The 23,196-nt window shown below is 40.6% G+C and overlaps 2 protein-coding genes across 6 annotated transcripts in view; one reads left to right on the top strand and one right to left on the bottom strand.

Moving 5' to 3' along the window:
• Positions 1 to 18,386, bottom strand: part of Herc2 (HECT and RLD domain containing E3 ubiquitin protein ligase 2) — a 207,631-nt gene extending 189,245 nt beyond the window's left edge. For 4 of the 5 annotated variants that reach the window (XM_026400485.2, XM_026400490.1, XM_026400488.1 and 1 more), the window contains exons 1-2: positions 2,149 to 2,234; positions 1,444 to 1,546 (exon numbers count right to left, since the gene is read on the bottom strand). In XM_026400485.2, coding sequence (XP_026256270.1) covers positions 1,444 to 1,515 — 72 coding nt within the window. In that variant the 5' untranslated portion in view covers positions 1,516 to 1,546; positions 2,149 to 2,234. Of the gene's footprint in view, positions 1 to 1,443; positions 1,547 to 2,148; positions 2,235 to 17,658; positions 17,780 to 17,932 lie in introns of those variants that run through there. The other variant, XM_026400487.2, reaches the window with a different exon arrangement.
• The window catches only part of Nipa1 (NIPA magnesium transporter 1), a 40,235-nt gene continuing 34,323 nt past the window's right edge, over positions 17,285 to 23,196 (top strand). The window contains exon 1 of the mRNA XM_026400492.1: positions 17,285 to 17,453. Within this exon, the coding sequence (XP_026256277.1) occupies positions 17,285 to 17,453 (169 nt within the window). The remainder of the gene's footprint in view (positions 17,454 to 23,196) is intronic.

Raw genomic sequence — 23,196 nt, 5'->3', positions numbered from 1 at the left:
CAGCCAGTTTGGAAGATTTCTGAATAATACTCAAAATGTCTAGGAAAGGCCAAAAACAATGTATCACACTGAACAGAAATCAAAAGAAAAATAACAAGCACTCTAAGACATAAATGGTGCCTCATTTTATGTATATTTGCCTGACTTGTCACAGGCTCTTAATTATTTATTATACTGGTTTTACATCAAGATGCTAAAACTCATATTTAGTAGTTACTAAATTTTTTTTCTACAATTTTTATTACTAAGAAAATAAAACTTCATTAGGTATGGTTCTTTACTTCAACAAGTTTATCAAAATACATAACTACAAATATAAAAAAAAATTCTTAAAGAGTTTGTGTGAACCTGAAGAGTTCAGTAATAAATTATCTTCACCTCTTCCATCTACTTAAAAAGAGACTAATAAATAAAAGGAAATGTTTAAACAAAAACAAAATCAAAAGAATAACAACTACTACACCAATTCTTGACCCAATTATCTAACATTATACCATTAATAACAATCCCATCATCCACAATGCTTAGCTTTATATCCACTGGTGCTCAACACCTGATTAAGGGGGGAAAATCAAGTAAAGGCAATAACACTTCAATACGAATATCTATGAGCAACTAACTACTGCTTACAACTCCCAGCGAAAGGTCACATACTATGTAAGACTATTCTAATAAATAGATTACTGAATATTTTAAATGGTTAACCTCAGGGAGGGGAAAAAAAACCATGTATATACCACAAAATATTCCAGACACTTTTTTGCTGGTAAAATGGAGTTCCAAAAGTAGTTCTTCCTAACCATTCACAAACAAGATTAGCTTAGGGGTAAAGAATCATTCACAGAAATATTACTGTTATTACCTGATAATTTCCTGACAAGTTTATAATTACTTTATTAAATCAAACATTAGACTCTAAAACCAACATTATTTCCTTAGGTTTCTGAAGTGAAAATCTGCCCACTCCTCTTAATAAGACCAGTCATAAATATAAAACAAATAATTCAAATTAACTAACTCTTATCTCTCCAGAAACACAAACACAAGTTCCCATAAAATGTGAGGGTTTCTGCAAGCCACAATAAGTTACTACATGTCCTTTCATTGTTCCCCCACATAATGAACAGAACATCTCAAAACTATCAGTAACAAAGAATGGTCACCAAGACTTTGTGGTGTGATGCAGACTTAGTGAATAGGAAAAATTTTTGCGTAACTAGATCTCAAAGTTTATTGCACTTACAAAGAACTATAATTAAATTACAGCCACTCACTTTCTACAAACCAGCAGTAAACGCTGTTACATCTTAAGTTACAGAAAATAAACCATTTCTCTAATATGGCAAGAACTGACATCCTCTTACATATCCTAAAACAAACCCTTAAGAGAAACTAAAATACAGAGGCAGAAACACACCAAGAAAAAGTAATGTCAAACCTCACCTGTATATCTGTTTTCAGCCATTTGGAGTCAAGACGAGCCTGGGCAGCCAAACAGAAAGACTCAGAGGGCATCTTTCCTCCAGCTGCCTCCCAGTTATCAGACCTACAAGTAAAACAGAAACGTTGAAGACCTAAAGCTTTTTAAAATTTCACAAAGACCCTCAAGCAAGGTTTAATGCTGTGGAGAGAAAAATGGCAAGAAGGGAGAGAAGAATTGGGGGAGGGGAGTGAGGATGGGAGATAAGAGGGAACGATGGAGAGAAGGAGGGAGGAGAAAGGAAAAGCCTACTTCCAATATAGGTAGGATTCTCCAGGTTTTTGTAATACGTTGGCGAGTCCTTGAGAATGGACGGTCATAAGAGACCAAAGCACAATGTCATCCCCCTTCCTTTAATCCAAAAGATATACAAACAAACACAACAGAAGCCCCTCATTTCAACGACAAATGACACTAGCATGCATCTGTCGCTTTAACACCAGACCAGTGCGTGGTGCGTGAAACAAACTAAACAAAAGTCACATCTGCAGAAAAATCCACAACATCACTTAGAAATGAAAAGACAGCCGAGACCGCACCGCAGGCGGTTCCCGCAGGCCCAGGTCCCAGCTGCCGCGCCAACGCCCGCCACCCGGGCTCGGCCGCCCTTCCGCCCCAGGCCGGCCCCGCCCCGCCGCCGGCCATCCTCGCGCCCCGGACACCAGGACCTGACTCGCTGCGGCCAGGCAGCCTCGCCCCGCCGGCGTGCGGGAACAGCCTTCAAGCCGCAGCTGGCCCCGGCCGGCGCTCGCTATCCCGGCGCCTCTCGCGGCCCGAGGGGCAGGCTGACGCGCGACTGCCGCCCCCAGCACCCAGCCAATCGCAGGAAATCAACCCCGCCAATACAGCCAATAGGGAAGAGGAACCCCTTCGCTGCTCCTCCCAACTCTCCGGCTTCCAGCAATCCTGCTCCTCTTCCTTCTAGGGTCTCACAGGCTGCGGCCAGGGCCAACCGCAGGTGCCGGGAGGCGGGATTTCCGCCCCACGCACGCACACGATCCCGTCCCGGACTTCGCTTAGTGTTGGAGAGCTCCTGGGACTCTAGTAGACTTTGGACTGACCTACGGCTGAGCGTGACCGAGGCGAGATCTACACTTCTGAGGATACCCTTGGTGAGAGCAGCTCTACCCTTCAATAGCTTCCTCCTGGTCTTGAACCACTAACAACTGAAACCTAATGCCAGTGACTGAGAACGCTGAGACGGAAGGATCTCAAATTGGAGGTCAACCTCAGCAATGTAGCAAGAACCCGTCTCAAAATATAAAGGACTGAGGATGTATGGTAGAGCATCCCTGGGCTCGATCCCAATACATAAAAAGAAAGAAAAATGAAATCACACTAAATATGTTCTCTGATCATAATGGAAGTAAGCAATCAACATGATGACAGGACAGCCTCTAAACATTTGGAAATTAAGCGCTACATATCTAAATAATCCATGGATTAAAGAAGAAAACGCAAAGGAGAAAATATTTTAATTGAAAAAGAGTTAAAGTACGCGGTCTGTGGGCCTAACAGTAGTAGAGCTGCTTGCTTAGCAGGTGCCAAAATAAAGAATACAGTATCAAAATGTGTACTAATGTTGTAAAGTGAAATTTATGGCACTCACTGCTTCTGTTTAAAAAAAAAAAAAAAAAGGAAAGGTCTAAGATCAGCAATCTAAGTTTCCGTTTTAAAACACTAGAAAAAGAAGCAAAAAAATTGACCCTTACATCCAAAACAAACAGGAGGAAATAACAGAGGAACAAAAATTGAAAGAAATTGAAAACAAAACTACAAGAAAATAATACTAAGAGCTGAACCTTTGAAAAGACCCAAAAAGTCCATGAATGTATAACAAACAAGGTTGAAAAACACACACACACACACACACACAAATTACTTCTATAAAAATGCAAAAAAAAAAGATATCACTAAAGACCCCACCAACTTTAAAAATATCGTGAGGCAATACGAGGAACAATTAATTCTATGTACATAAATTTGACAATTTATATGAAATGGACTAATTACTTAAAAGCACATCCTACCAAAATTCACTCAAAAAGAAATACATAAGCTGAATTAGCGTATGTTGAATTTCCCATTAAAAACCTTCCAAACAAGGATAGGGGTGTAATTCAGTGATAGAGCACTTGCCTAGCATGTGCAAGGTCCTAGGTTTGATATTCCCTACCACAAAAGAGGAAAAAAAAATTACAAAAAAATAAATCTCCAGGCTCATATTGTATTGTTGGTCAATTCTGGCTCTACCAAATATGTAATAAAGAAATAATAATTCTACAAAAACTCTTTCAGAAAATTGAAGAGAACTAAACATTTTCATTCTATAAGCTTATTATTACCCCAGTAGCAAAACCATAAAAAGACATTACAACAATATTTTATACCCTTCTTATCCTCATGAACTTAGGTGCGAACTTGCTAGCCAACTTTGAGCAAATGAACTCTAACAACCTACAAAAAGGATAAGTTATCACAACTGGGGTTTATCCCAAGAATTTCAAAGTGGGTTTACCATTCAAAATTAAGCATAACTCACCATCTCAATAGATGAAAAAATGCTTTTAATAAATGCCAATATCTATTCATTATAAAGCTCCCAGCAATTGAGGGAAAAATAGGAAGAAAAGGAAACTCCTCAGCCTGATAATGCACATCTATGAAAACCTCCATCCAAGCCAAACAGTATTGATAAAGAAGAACAAAGTCAGAGGAGTCATACTTCCTGATATTAAAGCCTACCACACAATGACAGGAAACAAAATAGTGTAGCACGTTTATAGGATAGTTTTTATAGCCAGTGGAATAGGATAGAGAATCTGGACCATAACTGGAATCAACCGGTCAGTTGATTTTTTACAAGGGTGCCAAGATCATTCAATGAGGAAAAAACAAGTCTTTTCAACAGACAGTGCGGGTGAACTGAAAATCCACATGCAAAAGAATGAAGCTGGACTTCTACCATTGGACTCCAAAATTGGTCAAAGATATAAACAGAAGAGCTGAAAGTATAAAACTTAGAAGGAAACATGGAAAGAAAGCTTCATGATATTGGATTTGGCAATTTTAATATGACACCAAAAGCACAAGCAACAAAAGAAAAAATTGAATAAAGTTTTGTATATCCCTAAAGCAATTTGGGTCCCTGCTTCGCACTGATTTACACACATCTCGGAACTCTCTGTGACTTACAGACTTTCATCAGCAACATCTTTAATATTTTTTCCATTACTGGGAATTGAACCAGGAACACTCTACCAACGAATGACATGCCCAGCCCTATTCTATCTTTTATTTTAAGATGTATTGTTGCTAAATTGTCAAGGCTTGCAATCCTCCTGCCTTAGCATCCAAAGTAGCTGGAATTACAGTTTTGTGCTTTCCAATATTCTCATCATATTATTGTTCTGATGAAAAATCTGTTGTCCTTTGTGGAATACTGTGGCTTTTTATTATTCCACATCCATATATGTTGGCATAAAGATCAGACAACTATCTTCCTGACACTTCTAGACCTTTTTTAGTCAACTTTTGCATTACTGTGACCAAAATACCTGACAAGAACAACTTAGGGGAGGAAAAGTTTATTTGGAGTTCATAGTTTCAGAGGTTTCAGTCCATAGATGGTTGACTGCATGGCTCTGGGCCCAAGGTAAGGCAGCATGTCATGGATTAAGGGCTCAGTGAAGGAAAGCTGCTCAACTAATGGCAGAGTGAGAAAGCAGAGAAGAGGAGAGAGGGGACCCGGGGCAGGTCCCCAGTGACCCACTTCCTCCAGCCATGCCCCACCTGCCTACAGTTACCACCCAGTCCATTCAAACTGGGATGGTCTAATTAGGCTTCAGCTCTCACAATTCCATCATTTTACCTCTGAACATTCATGCATTTACAGGAGTTTTTGAGGGATACCTCATATACAAACCATAACAAGATCATTATTCCACCTGCTTCCTATTAAATAAAGCAAAAGACAATTTATTTGAAATGCTTACTATCCGATTATACCACCCGCTGCTCCTGATTACAATAATCCACAGTCTTTCCATCACTTCCCCACATTTGCTAAAGATTTAGCACTTGACTCATGACCTTTTCCCCATAGCTATTACATACATTATCAAGGACTTTCATTTCAAGGAAATCACCAGCCAGTTCCATCAGCTTTTAGTCCTTTGCTGCCAAACTTTCAACCATCTTGTTTACCACCGAACCTGAGCCACTCACCACCAGGATCAGTCCTATTCACCAAATCACCTTGAAGATCATGATTGTGAGTCTCCCACTCTTCAATCACCACATCTCATCTTTATAATTCATGTCCTCTGGTAAGTATTCCACTGATCTTTGACTCCTCTAGGGGAACATTGACTTGCATCCTCACTTCCCTTTTGTCAGTTTAGATTTTAAATTTTGCAGCCTGGCATGTCCCTTGCCTACACTCTCTGATCACCTTTTCCTCTCTGCCTCCATCATACTTGCCTGGCACACCTCAAGGCCAGATGAATCCACTCCACTCAATTTGAATGTGGCACAACTGCTGAGGCTATTGAATACCTATACAATACCCTCCTGGGGCTGCACAGCAATTTGGTGCCCAAAATACAACAGGCCTGAGATAGCAAAATAGAGAGATGGAAGAACACCCCAGAAGATGGATTAGCCCAGTGTGGGGCCCATCTGCCTCCAGACTCTCAGGTTAGAAGTACTTAAACAACCTGCTATTGTTATTTACAGACAAAAGTACTCCAACTGATAAAACTGTTTTCACCATGAAAATTACTACTATAATGTATCTATAGTTTCTTCCTTCCCTTCTATTACTGAAAATAAAGCATCTGGCTTTTAGAGGTAGGCAATCACTCTACTAGTGTATTTTGACTATCTCCACACCTGTCAGTGACTCTGCTTGGGTATTAGTCCCTGCCTGGCCTATTATGCTGTATCAGTTCAATCATCTTGTAAACATGCTATGAAGAATCTCCATTAAACTGGACTGGAGGTGTAGCTCAGTGGTAGAGCACTTACCCAGAATATATGAGGTCCTGGGTTCCAACCCCCAGTACCACAAAAAAAAAAAAATCCCTTGAATCCTGCATTCCCCTCCAGAAGATACCCCTTTTCTCTGTTTTTATATAGCAAAATTCCTTTTCAAATGGTCTCTTCTTTCTACCTTCCCTTACCACACAGGCTTTGTTCCTGCCACTTCACCAGAACACTTTTGCCAAACTAATGACTTGGTCCAATCTCATAGCAGTTGTCAGTCCTCACTATGTTTGAGCACCCAGTAGTAATGTTCACCTTTGCTCATACCTTGTTTTCAGAACCCTTTCTTCACATTTTCCCAGGATTCTTCCCATGTAACTGAATGTTCCTCATCAGTCTCCTTATTTCCTGACCTTGCCTATTGGAGCCACTCAAGCTTATTCTTCAGTTCTTCCCTTATCAACACCCCAGGTGGCCTCATCTAATCCTATGGCCTTCAATAAGTCCAAGTTTAACATATTTCATTAAATCTAAGATGCACAGATGCCATCGTTTTCTTGATCTTACAAAAAGATGTCAAAAGACTACACCAAACTGGACTTGGTAATACATGCCTATAATCAGCAATTTGAGAGGGTGAGGCAGGAGGAACGTAGGAACTTAACAAGAAGCCTCAGGAATTTAGCAAGACCCTAAGCAACTTAGGTATACCCTGTCTCTAAATAAATAAATAAATAAATAAATAGAAAGGACTGGGGATGTAGCTCAGTGGTATAGATCCCTGGGTTTAATCCCCAGTATCAAAAACTAAGGAATATGCTATAATAGTGTCAATAGGCAACAGCCATTGATAATAGAGTGCAACCTGATTTCAGGAGTTTTAAAATATGGAAAATGTGTACCTCATAATTGAGGAAATAAAGTTTGTAGATCTCTACTTCTAACTTCCATAGTCCTATATCTAATGACAATTCTGCTTCCTTTTCAGACAGATAAAAAGAGTGTATTTCCCCTTAAAGTGAGTCAGTGCTATTTCAGTAGGTCATATGACACTTCTGGACTAGAGAACTGAGCTGCTGTTATGAAAATTATCTGAATCAGCTTTCCATTGTTTTGACAAAATAACTGAAATAACCAAAGTATAAGGAAAAAGGTTTGTTTTAGCTCACAGTTCAAAGGTTTCAGGCCATGGTCAGTTGGATCTGTCATTGTTGGGCCTGTGGTAAGGCAGAACATCATGGTATGAGTGCGTGGTGGGGCAAAGCTGCACACCTCATAATAGCTAGGAAGCAGGAAAGGAAGGGGTCAGGGTCCTAATATCCTCTTTAAGTGTGTGCCCCCAGTGGGCACTTATTCCAACTAGGTCCCACCTCCTAAAGGTTCTACCAACTCCAGATAGCACCACAGATTGGGAGCCAAGTCTTTAGCATGTGGGCATTTGAGGTGCATCTAAAGTAGCAAATTAAGACGATTATTATAACTCCTAAGGTATCTACTGTGAAAATAACTCAAAATTATATTGTAAAAGAAACGATGTGCTGGGGATATAGGTCAGTTGACAGGGTGCTTGCCTTGCATGCACAAGGCCCTGGGTTCAATCCCCAGCACCACAAAAAAAAAAAAGAAGAAGAAGAAGAAGAAAAGAAAAGAAATGACAAGGAAATTAAAATGGTACAATATCAAATTTATGTAAAATGTCAGAAATTGTGAGACTAAAAGAAAATCAGACATGTTGAAAGACAGCAAAATGACAGACATAAGTTCTACATTATCAGTAATTACATTAAATATAAATGGATTAAACTTTCCAAAAGAAAAGCAGAGACTTACTTCAAGGATGTTTTTTTAATTTTATTTTGTTTTATTACATTATAGATATACAAAATATTGAGGTTTGTTTTGACACAATTATACAAGCATTCAGTCCCCAGTGCTTTCCCTTTTCCCTCCCACCTCTCTCACTGTTTCCCAATTCTTTTTATAAATATGTATTTTTTTTAGTTGTTGGTGGACACAATAACTTTATTTTTATGTGGTGCTGAGGATTGAACCTAGTGCTTCAGGTGTGCCAGGCAAGCTCTCTACCACTGAGCTCAAGCCCCAGCTCTCCAGTTACCAATTCTACTGATCTTTCTTCTGTTCATAGTTTTTAAAATTAGTGCATTATGGGTTTACATAAAGGTAAAATTCACTGTGATATATATATATATATGAAAGTTTGATCAGATTCATTTACCATTTTTCCCATTTCCCATTCTCCTCCCTCCCCCTCAATTCCCTTCCTTTATTCCACTGCTCTTCTATTTTCATAGGAACACAGAGTTTTTTTTTTAAAGAAAACAAAACATAACCCAACAATGTGTTATCTATAAGAGATGTGTTTTAGATTCCAACATGCAAATAGATTGGAAGTAAAGGGATTTTAAAAATACCTTTCAAACACTAACCAAAGAGCTCTACTGCCTCACAACATACCCAAAGTAACAGGGCAAATGGATAATGGACTGGAACCTCTCAAATCATGAGCCAAAATAAACCTTTTCCCTTTATAAGTTGATTATCTCAGGTAGTTACAATAATAGAAAGCTGACTAATATACTTTCCAATTCATGCTGTGAGGTCATTATTACCCTGATATCAAAATTAGTCAGAAATAAACTATAGGAAAATACAAAGCAATATCACCAGTGAATGTGAATACAAAAGTTCTCAAAAAATGCTAACAGAATCTGGCTGCATATGAAAAGTATTAAATGCCATGACTAAGTAGGATTTATTACAGGTACGTAAAGTGGTTTCAACATACAAAGATCAAACTACATGTAGTGTATTAACGTAATACACTATATTTTTAGCAAAGAGAAAAGAAATGTGATCATCTTAACAGATGCAAAAGAAAAGCATTTGACAAAATCTAAAATTCATTATTAAAAAAAAAAACTCTTGGACTGGGTTTGCAGCTACCAGTTAGAGCACTTACCTAGCATGTGTGAGGCACTGGGTTTGATCTTCAGCACCACATAAAAAATAAATAAACAAAATAAAAGTATTGTGTCCATCTACAACTAAAAAGGCCTAAAAAAAAAAGAAACCCTCTAAAAAACTGTGAATAAAAGGGAACTTCTTCATCCTGACAGAGGGCATCTGCAAGAGTCACACACCCAACATCATAATTAATGTCAAAAGACCAAAAGCTGTGCTGGAGCTATAGCTCAGTGGCAGAGCGCTTGCCTAGCATGTGTGAGGCTCCAGGTTTTTATCCTTAGCACCGCATAAAAAAACTAAACAAATAAAGGTATGCTGTCCATCTGAAACTATTTTAAAAAAAAGAAATTAAAGAAAAATGGTAGAGCGCTTGCCTCACATGTGTGAGGCACTGGGTTCAATCCTCAGCACCATATAAAAATTAAAAAATGAAAAAATAAAAATATTGCGTTCATCTGCAACTAAAAATACTTAAAAAACCCTAAATCTTGTTTCCCACTAAGATCAGGAACAAGACAAAGATATCTGTTCTTGCCACATTAAGTCAATATATTCATTATGAGGTTCTAGCCAGCGCAATTAAGCGTGAAAAAGAAGTAAATGGCAACCTGATTAGAAAGGATGAAGTAAAAGCATCTCTATTTGCAGTGGACATAAGCTTTATATAGAAAATCTGGGGCTACAGTGTAGCTCAGTGGTACAGTGCCCAGATCTACAAAAAAAAAAAAAATCTGGAAAAATATTTATTAATGCTAATGAAAGAATTCAATAAGATTTAAGGATCCAGGGTCAATATCAAAAAAATCAATTGTGGGGCTGGAGTTGTGGCTCAGAGGTAGATCACTTGCCTAGCATGTGTGAGGTACTGGGTTCAATCCTCAGCACCACATAAAAATAAAATAAAGATTAAAAAAATCAAATGTATTTCTATATGCTAGCTATCAAGGATTTAAAAATTAAATTAGAAGATAATTCTATTTTAATGTCATCATTTGGTTGAGGGCCACACAAAGGAACTCTCTGGCTAGGTGTCTCCCATACAGCTGAGTGAGATCTGGAGAACTGAACAGTCTTGAGCGTATAAGACTATTACTCTCATCTGCTGAAAATCTTGGTAGAGCACACATATTGTTGGCAGCAGACCTTACACTAAAACATTACACTAGGGGGCAGCAAGCTATCAGCTTGGTAGATCACATACCTCACCAAAGGGCAGCAAACTTTTTCTGAAAAGAGCCAGGATGGAAATAATTTGAGACCTAGCTAGCCATCTGATCTCTGCAACAACTACTCCACTCTGCTATTTTAGCATAAAAGTAGGCAGAGACACTACATAAAGGAATGGGTATAATTATATTCCATGGTATCTTTATTTTTCCAAAAAAGACTGAGTGCCAAATTTGGTCCACAGCAGGTAGTTTGCTTACTTCTAAACTACATTTCAGATATAAAACTCTAAAGGAAAGAAGCAGAGTATCTCCTAGTTGAGTAAGAGTTCCCTGGCAGGGGCCAGGTCTGCTGCCAACAAGATAGTTCTTGACCTAGGAAGTTGTTTCCTGGGAATTAAGTTTCTATTAATTTGTTATACTACATTTGTTTTATTTATCTTATATTTAAAAATACACCAAGTATAAAAACAAAAACAACTGATAGCTTTATGCAATCAAATGCATTTAAATTTTACTCCCACAAGGAATCTTTCTTCTTCTTACCTTGATTATCACCTTTGCAAAATGTTGGAAATATTTTGAATCCACCCATATCAAAAACATATTCATAATTTTTCCTGTTCTTTTTAAATGTTTTTTAGTTGTAGATGGACACATGCTTTATTTTGTTTATTTATTTTATGTGGTGCTGGGGATCAAACCCAGGGCCTCATACATACTAGGCAAGTGTGTCTACCACTGAGCTACAATCCTAACCCCATTTTTCCTATTCTGAAAACCTTAAAACCCACCCCACAGATTCCCCACTGTATTCATGAAACACATCTCCCTTGCTTTGGCTTCTAGACCCATGGGGGTCCCATGGTGTTCCAATTTGTATGATATGTGTGTGTTGATTTATTTTTATTTATTTATTGTTATTTTGAGACAGAGTCTCCCTTCATTACCCAGATTGGGCTCAAAGGATCCTCCCACCCTCTCATCCTCCCTAGAAGTTGCAACTATAGGCACATACCATCATGCCCGGTTTGTAGGTCAATTTGGAACAGATTATCCCAAGGCCTTTTTCAGCTCTAAAAACCTGTTATTCATTAGTTTGCGTACAGGCCAGAATTACTGGCTGTGGTTAGAAATTATAGATTAAGTATCCAAGACTCACCTTGCCCAGCACCTGGTAGGCCTTGCCTCTTACAAAGGCAAAGCCATTACATCCCACTCTTCAAGGATCAGGATTGCCAGGGGCTGACTCAGTCCTCCTCTCTAACTTGCATGATTGCTCTCTAGGATGGGACTAAACATTAGATTTACAAATCTACCTAGCTCCATAGAGACCCTGAGGACATATTCGGTCATCTTGGTAGACTCCCTAACCCCAGTCAAAAAGGCTATCTCTAGGGAGCCTGGTCCCTTCTCAAATGACCCAGAAGCCCATAAACCTTGACTAGAAGGTGACTCCTTCAGGAATGGCCTCTCACCCACCCCATCTTCCCTCATGGGAAGAGAGGCCGTCTTGGGGGGAGTATGGCCATGAGGGACTAATGGTCATGGGTGACCAATGTCCACCAAAAGCTGATCTTACTCTGCCTCTTCTCTGTGTAAGGATTGCTCCACTTGGTGTTCATGTGAGTTGCTTCTTTCTTGGTGACCATGACATCTGCATACTGGAGTGAGTTGACATCCTGAGACTGCTGCTCCTAGTAGTGGGCACTATTGATTGGCTGTTGGACACTTTTATTATGCATTCCAGGTTAAGAATGTGATAAGCAGGAACCAACCAGTCATTCTTCAAGATTTGTATAACTCTGCTGACTCAGTGCATCTAGAGAGAACGAAGTTGAAGCTCTTGAAGGCTAAAATCAACCAGAACATGAGACTTTAGAATCAAGAAAGGTGTGACTCCTGTCCTACTACCCTTAGGAGGCTTAATCAGAGTTTGCAGGCCCCCTTTCTTTTATTTGTAATATCTTTTAAATTTTTTTTTTTTTTTTTTTTTTTTTTTTTTTTTTTTTTTTAGGGGCTGGGGCTGTGGCTCAGTGGTAAAGTGCTTGCCTCGAATGTGTGAGGCACTGGCTTCAATCCTCAGTACCACATAAAAATAAATAAAGATACTGTATGTTCATCTACAACTAAATAAATAATTTTAAAAAATTTTTTTAGTTGTAAAGGGACACATCTTTCTTTTTTTATTTATTTTTTAGTTTTTTAGGTGGACACAATATCTTTATTTTATTTTGATGTGGTGCTGAGAATCGAATCCAGGGCCTCATGCATGCTAGGCGAGCGCGCTACCACTTGAGCCACATCCCCAGCCCCACATCTTTCTTTAATAATTTATTTTTTGGGGCTGGGGATGTGGCTCAAGCGGTAGCGCGCTTGCCTGGCATGCGTGCGGCCCTGGTTCGATCCTCAGCACCACGTACACACAAAGATGTTGTGTCCACCAAAAAACTAAGAAATAAATATTTAAAAAAAAAAATAATAATTTATTTTTTATGTGGTGTTGAGGATTGAACCAGTGCCTCACACATGCAAAGCGAGCACTCTACCACTGAGCTGCAGCCCCAGCCCTTGTAATATCTTTTATGGTAACAATGTTTATCTCAACTTCAGTACTTTAATTTTATTTCAATTTGTTGTTTTTGTTGTTGTTGTTAAATTCAGATAAGGGTTTTTTGTTGTTGTTGTTGTTGTTCATTTGATTTGTATTCCTGGTGCTGAGGATGGAATCCAGGGCTTGGCACATGCTAGGCAAATGCTTTACCACTGAGCTAGCTACATTCCAGCCCATACAATAAAGTTTAATCTTTCTAACTAACATACTATTTGTGCCTTTCCATTTGATAAAATATGTCTATCCTTTTACCAGATACACACATGGAAAAATGTCTGAGTGGATTTCTTAATAGAAGTTGTTTTGGGGTAATGGATCTGGGGTGATGTTATTATGGTTGTTTTTGTTTTTGTTTTGACAGTCATTAAATTTATTGAATTAAGAAATAATGGGAACCAACACACCTAGAGCTCCCACAGATCTGTCTCTTGCTTCAACAGTGTTTAGATGGAATAGACCTTTTCTCCCAGCTTCCAACAGCCTTCCAATCTGATCTCCATTTGCAATTTCTGGGACCATCTTCTCACCCATCTCCTGCTCCCAGGACCAGCCAACTCTATTTTTTGTGGTTAGCTCCTTCTTGACGACCAGTCATGACCTCCCAGATTCATCAGAATTATTCCACCATTATTCCACCTCCCAGATTCATCAGAACTATTCCAGGTGGAGGCTGCTGTCAACCAGCTGGTCAATTTGCATCTGTACCTCCTATACCTACCTCTCTCTGGGTTACTATTTCCACCGTGATGAGGTGGGCTCTGGAGAGTGTGGGCCACTTCTTCCATGAGCTGGCTGAGGAAAAGTTATTTCAGGATGTTCAAAAACCTTCTCAAGATTAGTGGGGCAATACCTTGACTGCCACAGAAGCTGCCTTAGCCCTGGAGAAGAACCTGGTCCAAGCCATTTTGGATCTTCATGCCTTAGGTTCTACATGTACAGACCCACATCTCCGTGACTTTCCAGAGAACGCTTCCTTGATGAAGAAGTGAAGCTCATCAAGAAGATGGGGGACCACTTGACTAACCTCTGATGTCTGGCAAACCCCCAGGTTGAGCTGGAGGGGTATCTCTTTGAAAGATTCACTCTCAAGCATGACTAGAGGTCCCAGAGTGCAGTGGCTCCTTTGCATCTCCTGGCATCAGGGCTTTGACCTGAGTCTCTCCCTCTAACACCTAGGCAGCTTTTAACCACCATGGAACCCCTCACAAGCTTTGGACCAAATAAAAATTGAAAATTTTCCAGCAAAAAAAAAAAAAAAAGTAATAGTAGGGGGATGGAGGTATTGCTTTCTGGTTGAATGTACCAAAAAAATAAATAAACAAATAAATATCACGGGCATGTGTCTTTTTGCCAAAAGTGTTGAAGTCAGTTTTTCTGCACTAGCAGTAATTAGTAAATTAAATAATTTTTATTATTTTGGCAGTGCTGTTGCTGCTGCTTTCACTTGCCTACTTCTGTTGAGATTAGTAATAGAAGTTATTGTTTACTAAGAAACACTATTTATGGGACTGGGGTTATTGCTCAGAGTAGAGCACTCACCTGGCATGCATGAGATGCTGGGTTCAATCCTCAGCACCACATAAAGTAAAAATAAAGACGTGTCCACCTATAACCAAAAAATAAATATTTAAAAAAAAAATATATATATATGAAACACTATTTATATTGAAAAGTATATTTTAAAAGAATAAGCAAAGTCAGGAACAGTGGTGCACACACCTGTAATCCCAGAGACCTGGGAGGCCAAGGCAGGAGGATTTCAAATACAAGTCCACCCTCATCAATTTAGTGGGGCCCTAGCAACCTAGCAAGACTCTGCCTCAAAATAAAAATGAAAAAGGTCTGGGGATGTAGTCCAGTGGTAAGCACCCCTGGATTCAATCCCCAGTACTAAAATGAAGGAGGCTAAGAATAAACAAGGGCTGAAGCTGTACCTCAAAGGTAGAACATTTGCCTTGCATGAGAAAGACTCTAAGTTTGATACCCAGCATTGCAGGGGTTGGGGGGACAGAATAAGCAACCTCTTCATACCTATTTTAAATAGCCTACTAGGATGACAATTTTTCTTTTTAAACCAGAGAACAATAAGTTTCGGTGAGAATGTGGATAAATTGGCACCCTCTACGTTGCTAGTGGGGATGTAAAATAGTGCAGCTGCTGTGGAAGAGTTTGGCAGTTTCTCAAATCTAAACATAGGATTATCATATGACTCAGCAATTCTACTTCTTGGTATATATACCCAACAGAATTTAAATAAAGACTCAAACTTACTTTCATTCCAATGTCCATTGCAGCATTATTTATAATAGGCAAAAGGTGGAAGCAACACAAATACATTAACAGATGAATGAATAAACAAAGTGTTGCATATTCATATGATGGAACATTAATCATAAAGCAGAATGAAGTTCTGATACATGTTACAACATGAATGAATCCTTAAAATATTATGCTAAGTGAAATACGCCAGTCACAAATTGTCCTATGACTCCACTTACATGGAATGCCAACAACAGGCAAATTTGTAGATACAGAAGATTAGACATTCCCTTGGACTAGGGTGAAGGGGCCTTGGGAGTGAGTCCTACAGAGTTTGTGTTTGGGGGTGATGGAAAAATTTTGAAAAAGATTAGTGGTAGTTACAGAACAATGTGATATAACTAATGCCACTGAACTGTACATTTAAAAATGGTTAAAATGGCAAATTTGGTTTTACTTATATATTACCAAAATTTTAAAAAAGAAGCAATGAACTGGGCACAATGGTGCATACTTATAATTCCAGTGACTCTGGAGGCTGACGCAGGAGCATTAAAAGTTTGAGACCATCATGGCCAATTTAGCAAGACTCTGTCTCCAAATAAAACATTATTAAAGGGAGAAAAAACAGCTAATGGATACTTCATTCAGTATAAAAGTTTTCATAAACAGTATGATTTTATATTGCTTCACAAAACAATGCTGTAGAGTTGCAAAAAAGGTTTAGACTCTTTAACCTGGTACTTTAAAAATTTAAAAAGATGCTCATTATAGTATTTATAATAGAAGTAGAAAACCTACCAACAATATCTGATTAGACAGATTAATTCATTTATGGAAATCATGCCATCATTAAAACAATCATAATTATGAAGCAATATGAAAACTTGATTGTAATATTAAATAGAAGAGAAATCTTGTGTGTTGCATCGTGTAAAAGTATGTACGCATGTGGGAAAACACCTAAAGTAATAATTAGGTGAGTGTTGTGGACTGAGTAATTTTAAAATAACTTTTCCTATTTTCTAAGTTATCTATAATTTTGATGAACTTTTAAAAATGTAAATGAAGAAAATTAAACAGTATGATCACAAGCTCACTGCTGCAAAGTGAAAATAGCTGACTTCAGAGAGTAAAGAATTCACCACATTGGGGTGGGGCGATCCCATTTGAGTTTATACAGCTCATTTGTGTCTCTCCAACTGGAGGTCTGGGGGCAGTGATGCTTGCGAGGGCTGCGTTCCACTGCCGCTCTTCCCGTCCCAGATACCGCATGGAACACACTCTTAACAAATTATTTGCTGTTTATCGAAGATGCAAACTTAACTGGACGTCCTGTATTTTTATTTGCCAAACTTGGGAACCTCACCTCCCCACCACCCACATACAGCCCAGTCTCTTAACCCCCTCCTCACTGCATTCCCATCCACCTTTCTCCTCTCTTTCCACCTAGCCTGTTCCCCCCTACCCGCCCGAGACTCGGGGAACCCTGGGCCCCACCCCCTCTTCTTAACCTCCGTGCAGCCTAAGCCCCGCTGTGCCTAGGGTTCCCCATCCCACCCCCAGCCCACAGAACCCCCCATCTTCAGCTTAATCAGCTCTAGGCCTGGCCCCACTCCATCCTCCCACAGAGTGCGGGTTTGCCGCCCGAGCCCCAGGACCCTTGGCCCCGCCCCTGCCCAATTTCGCTGATCCTCATCACCCCCGCCCCCGAGCGCCGCGGATCCCGGTACCCCCCCACCCCCCGCAACCCGGCCCGGTTGGGCGCGGCGCGCAGGCGCAGGCGCGGGCGGAATGGGGACTGCAGCGGCGGCAGCGGCGGCGGCGGCGGCCGGGGAGGGGGCGCGCAGCCCGAGCCCCGCCGCGGTGTCGCTCGGCCTGGGCGTGGCCGTCGTGTCAAGCCTGGTGAACGGGTCCACGTTTGTGCTGCAAAAAAAGGGCATCGTACGCGCCAAACGTCGAGGTAGGGAGGGCTGTGGGCCGTGCTGTGGGTTGGAGGGGGGCGGGGAACGCGGCGGGGCGGGGGTGGGGGTCTTGCAGTTTGGGGGCGTTCAGGTGGTGGCTCCGTCTGGCTTCTGCACCTGAGCCGGAGGCGAGCCTCGGAGGGCTGGAGACTCCCGCCCACCCAAAGCGCGGGCATGGGCGCGGCCCTACTGTGGGTTTGGTACCTGGGAAGCGTCTCCTCCGCCACAGCGTCTGGGTCCTCCTGCAGCTCGCTAAACTGCCCGGCAATCACAGGTGCATACGGAGACTCTGTAGCTTTGCTGCCGCCACCGTTTCTTTCTTTTTCTAGCGACCGGAGAGACCTCGTTCACTTTTATAGGGGTTCTCCGGATGACTTCTCTTCTTGTTACCAGACCCTTTTAACCCCCCCTCTGCTGCCTTGCAGCCGACTGACCATGCCCTGGCTGGAGTCCAAGCTTCCCCGTGGCCCGCACCCACCTGCTACCAGGGAGATTTTATAGGATCTCTGAGGTGCTGAGGTGGTTGGAGATCAGGGCCTGCCTTTATCATGGTCCCCGGCCTGGGATGTGCCTGGGAAAGCAAGACCTGAAGATTTTCAGCTCTGCAGTGGCGACGCCAGTGCAGAAGTAAGAGGAGTGCCATGGGCCAGCAGGCTGCTTAGACGGGCCAAAGAGGCCTCTGTTTTCAGAGTCAAACAAAAGTCTCTTCTTTCCAGTGGCTTCTGCTCTGGAGTCCTTGATTGAGTCATCTCTGATTTAGCCTTGAACCACCTGAATATATGTGATCTTCAGTGTGAAGGAAAAGCAGACTTGAAAACAAACCCAAAAGTGTGTCCACTGGGCAGATAGGCCACCAAATACCAGCTTTACTGGTGAGGAAAGCAAAAGGTGGAACAGAGTCCTTCCTTCTGAGTTACTCTGTGTGGAAAGAAGCCTGAAACAGTTTACTGAATGCCTGGAGATAGCATGCTTTGAAGTAGAAAATGAACATTGTTTCTAGAGGGAGTGAGAAAGTCTTGTGGTTGTTAGTAATCTGTTGAGACTAGAATGAAGAGTTTTTTTGGAAAGGAGTTGGTTGCTAGACCATAGTTTTGAGAGGAAGTCAACTAATAGTTCAGATTCCAGAACACAGGTGAAACTTTGAGTGCTCTGGATGGTGAGCCAGAATTACCTTTGGAAGGAAATAAATGGCCTGACAATCTCAAGTGAAAATATTAAATCACAGATATTTGTTTAAGGAGGTGAACTTCCAAACGAAGGCATTGCAGTCTCCATGTAAAACCTAAATAAAACCAAGTATGAGTGCCAAGGATGCAGATGTGTCCATTTCTAAAGTACACTCACACATCTGGCAGCTAAACTTTCTTCAGGGAGTGCCTGTCAGTTTGACAGGTGTTAGGTAAGGTGTTTGCTGTGACTCAGAAATAAAATGTCCTTGATAGGATGGTATAAGAAGGATACTTCACCTGTGTGACATCCTCCAAGATCCCATGATCCCAAAGTAACCCTGAGAAACAAATGACACGAACCACACCAACCTAAACTGAATGATGTCTTACAGAATACCTGCCTGGTCCTCTGATCAAGGTCATGAAATGTGAGAAATTGTCACAGCCAGGAGAAACCTCAGGACAAATGCCACCAAATTACTGGTGACATTAGGGGAAAACAAAGGAAATCTGAATGTAGACTTTAATAAAAACAAATTAAATAAACCAATTATCAACTAAACCTGAATGTGTTAGCTCAGCTCAGTTTATGTGTTTAAGGGTGAATAAGAAAATAAACACAAACCTTTAAAAAATAATCATGATTGGAACTTGGGATATAGTTAAGTAATAGAGAGCTTGCTTAGTATGCACAGGGCCCTGGATTTGATCCCCAGGACCTCAAAAAAAATGAATCAACCAAATAACAACAGAAAACATGGAAGTTACAGGGGAGGGACTTGGTGCTAGAGAGCAGGCTTACCACACTTGAAGTCCTAGATTTGATCCCCAACATCATATTAAAAAACATAAACATGATGGATGGTCTTATTTGTCCCTATATACTGTGTCTTTAAATTAATAAATGTGAAAATATAGTATTTCATTCATCCCTAATTACCACCAACTACTACTGATTTTCGTTAACTGGGTTACTCATGGTGGTAAAAGGCAGACGTGCAGTCTTGTTTCAATATGTCTACTTTGATTTGTTCAACAGATAGTTTCAAATCTCCTATTATGTGCCAGATACTGTTGTAGGTATTAAGGATACAGTAGTTTCAAAATCTATTCTTCATAAAGCCCTTTTCTGTATCCGCTAATAATCAGCAGAGTTGACCACTAGGAAAGAACTGAAATAGAGAAGGAGGTCGGAAAAAGGAGATAACACAAGAAATCGAGAATCAAGTTATTAGATGAAGGGAGACCTGACCTATGGTTTCTTACACTGTAAAAAGCTATGTCTCACTGAAAGTTTAAACCTTAAATGAATTGCCTGTTGGTGGCATTTCTAGACAGTCTCAGCTTCAGGAGAGCCAAATTCTGGTTGTAGTCCAACTGTTGGAAGGTTTGGGGCTTGACTTCCATTGTGACTGGCTTTCAATCTTACTTTTTTAAGGACCTTCCCAGTGAATTAACCAAATGCAACTTGGGTAGACAAGGGAGTGCACTCTGCAATACAGGCTCAGGATGGGACCGCCTAGCTTCCTTGCTGTGTCTTTGAATGCATGTCAGCAAGCTGGAGCTGGTCAAGGGGACTGTGGGTCCAGGTCATTCAGTATATTTGTCTTTCAAGGTATTCCTGGCTTTGGTTCTAGGATGCCCACAGGTACCAAAATCTGCAGGTGCTCAAACCCTTCATTTTATAATGGTACAGTATTGCATATAACCTATAGAATCCTTCAGCATACTTTAAATCATGATAGATGACTTATAATAACTAATACAATGTAAATACTGTGTAAATAGTTGTTACCCTGTATTGTTCAGGGGAATAATGACAAAGAGGGAGGTTTGTATGTGTTCAATGCTGGGAATTGAGCTCAGGGTGTCAGGCATGCTAGGCATCCTGAGCTAAGACCCCAGGCCCCTTATTTATTTATTTACTATTTGGTGCCAGGGATTGAACCAAGGGGCACTTAACCACTGGGGCACATCCCCAGCTCTTTTTTGTATTTTATTTAGAGATGGGGTCTCACTGAGTTCCTCAGAGCTTTGCTAAGTTGCTGAGGCTGACTTTGAACTCTCAATCCTCCTGCCTCAGCCTCCCAAGCTACTAGGATTATAGGTGTGCGCCACCACGCTTGGCCACCTTATTTTTTAAAGAATATTTTTCACCAGCAGTTGTTTGACTCTGTGGGTATAGAATCTGAGGTTATGGAATGCCAGCTGTACAGAATGTCCAGTTTTGGAACCCCATGGAAGCAGGGCTTCCCTAAGAGAAACCAGTAACCACTAGATGGGAAGGCATTTGTACTATCAATCTGTGTTAGCTTTTTGTTGCTGTGGATAATACCTGAGATAAAAATCTTAAAGGAAAAAATTTATCTGGGCTCACAGTTTCAGAGGCTTTAGTCCCTGGTTGTTGTTTGGCCTGGTTGTTTTTGGTCTTTGTGGCACAGTATGTCATAGCAGTGCAAGTGCATGGCAAAGGAAGTCTATTTACTTCTGGTGGCTAAGAAGTGATCAGAGAAGACAAGCCCAGGGTCCCAATATTCCCTTCAAGAGCATAAACGCCTCCATGACCTAATTTCCTTCCACTGGGCCCTACATATTAAAAAATTCCACCACCTCCTAATAGCATCAAAGACTGGTGACCAATTCTTTAACATATGGGCTTTTGGGGGACATTTAAGATACAAGCATAACACATTCTAAATAACAAAGATCTCCAAAGAATATCTCAAAGATTAACAGTATTTATTTAGAAATATTAGTTCATTACAATGGGAATACACATGCTATAGTGAACTGAGTTAATTCAAAGAGGATGAGGCAAAGGGAAACTTTTACATATGATATGTGGATATAAAATTTGTTAGTTTTGGAGACCTGAAGCAGGAATTGGCAATAGCTTGTTGGTTGAGGTGCCCTTGTTGGCAAGTGTTCTATCCAGAGCATCTTGTCGGAAACATTGTCTTAAACAATGCTAAAGATAAACTTCATTGCAGAAATCTGCAAGGAGTGCATGAGGTGGATGGGTGTGTATAGAACTAGAGAAAATCTATGGTGAGGCTTTAGAAAGTTCTTGAGAGGGTACTTATCTTATATAAGCAGGCATGAGCCCTCCCTTCCTGGCTCCAGTTCTGTCTGGGTATGACAAGAACAATCATCTCGGTTTTAATAACTTCCATAATGATAGTGAGCAGAGGCTGGTTGCTGGGAGGAGGGGCTGGTAGTCAGGCTATGCAAGAGAGCAGATGGACAAGGGTCAATGGCTGTCCTGGAACAGGCTTCCCGGAGACAGCCTTGGGAAAGTTGAGTGCTCAGGTACTTGCTGGAGTCTTTTAATAATTAGAAAATTAACTTGGTAAAATGCTGTAGAGCAGGCTGAACCAGCTTATCCTTAAACAAAAATCCATTTCATCAAAACCATGATGAAATAACCACCTCACATCCCTTAAGATGGTTGTTGGTAAAAAGACGTAAAACAAGTGTTGGCTTCGATGTGGAGAAATGGAAACTCTTGTGTATTGCTAATGGGAACGTGAAATGATGTAGCTGGTGTGGAAAATAGCATGTTTGTTCCTCAAAAAAAAAAAAAGATTAAATTTAGAATTACCATATGATCCAGCAGCTTCACTTCTTGGATTACCCAAAGAAAGCAAAAGCAGAGACTTGAGATATTTGCTGTGTTCATAGCAGCATTATCACAATAGCCAAAATATGGGAATGGCCCTTCAAGTTTTCATCAACTGATTGATGGTGTGTGTTTTCCATTATTGTAGCGACACCTGATATTAAAAAAAAAAAACAATAAAAGAAAAGGCTTATTTTGGCTCACAGTTTTAGAGGTTTCAGTCCATGGTTGGTTGGCACCATTGCTTTGTTCCTGTGGTGAGGCAGAACATCATGGAGGGCATATGTTGCTGAGGAAACTGTTCACCTCATAGCAGCCAGGAGATGAAAGAGGGAGAAAGGAAGGGAACAGGGTCCCCCAGTTTCCTTTGGGGCACACCCCCAATAACTTAAGACCTACCACTAGACCCCACCTCTTTCTTTTTAATATTTTTAAGTTATACTTAGACACAATATCTTTATTTTGTTTATGTATTTTTATGTGGTATTGAGGATCGAACTCAGTGCCTCGTATGTGTGAGGCAAGCGCTCTGCCACTGAGCCACAACCCCAGCCTCTAGACCCCACCTCTTAAAGATTCTACCATTTCCTGATGGTCACTATAGGCCGGGGAAGGAACCTTCAATGCTTGGATCTTAGGGTAACATTCCAGATCCAAATCATAGCAGATAGATAAACAAAACATGATCTGAACACACAAGAGAATATTATTCAGCCTTTCAAAGAGGGAAATTGTGGCACATGTTGCAACACGCATGAACCTCAGGAACATTATGCTCAGTTAAGTAAACCCATCACAAAAAGACAAATGCTGTATGGTTTTGCTTGTATTAGGTACCCACAGTAGTAAATTCATAGAACAGCAGAAAGTAGAAGGGGAGCTACCGGGGGTTGGGGGAAGTGGGAAAGGAAGAGTTGGTGTTGAAGGGGGATCACATTTCTGTTTTGTAGGATG

This window comes from Urocitellus parryii, chromosome 6 (genome assembly GCF_045843805.1).
Source record: "Urocitellus parryii isolate mUroPar1 chromosome 6, mUroPar1.hap1, whole genome shotgun sequence".
Lineage (NCBI taxonomy): Eukaryota > Metazoa > Chordata > Mammalia > Rodentia > Sciuridae > Urocitellus > Urocitellus parryii.
The sequence above is the reverse complement of the archived record's forward strand: the minus strand, read 5'-3'. Positions and strand labels throughout refer to the sequence as shown.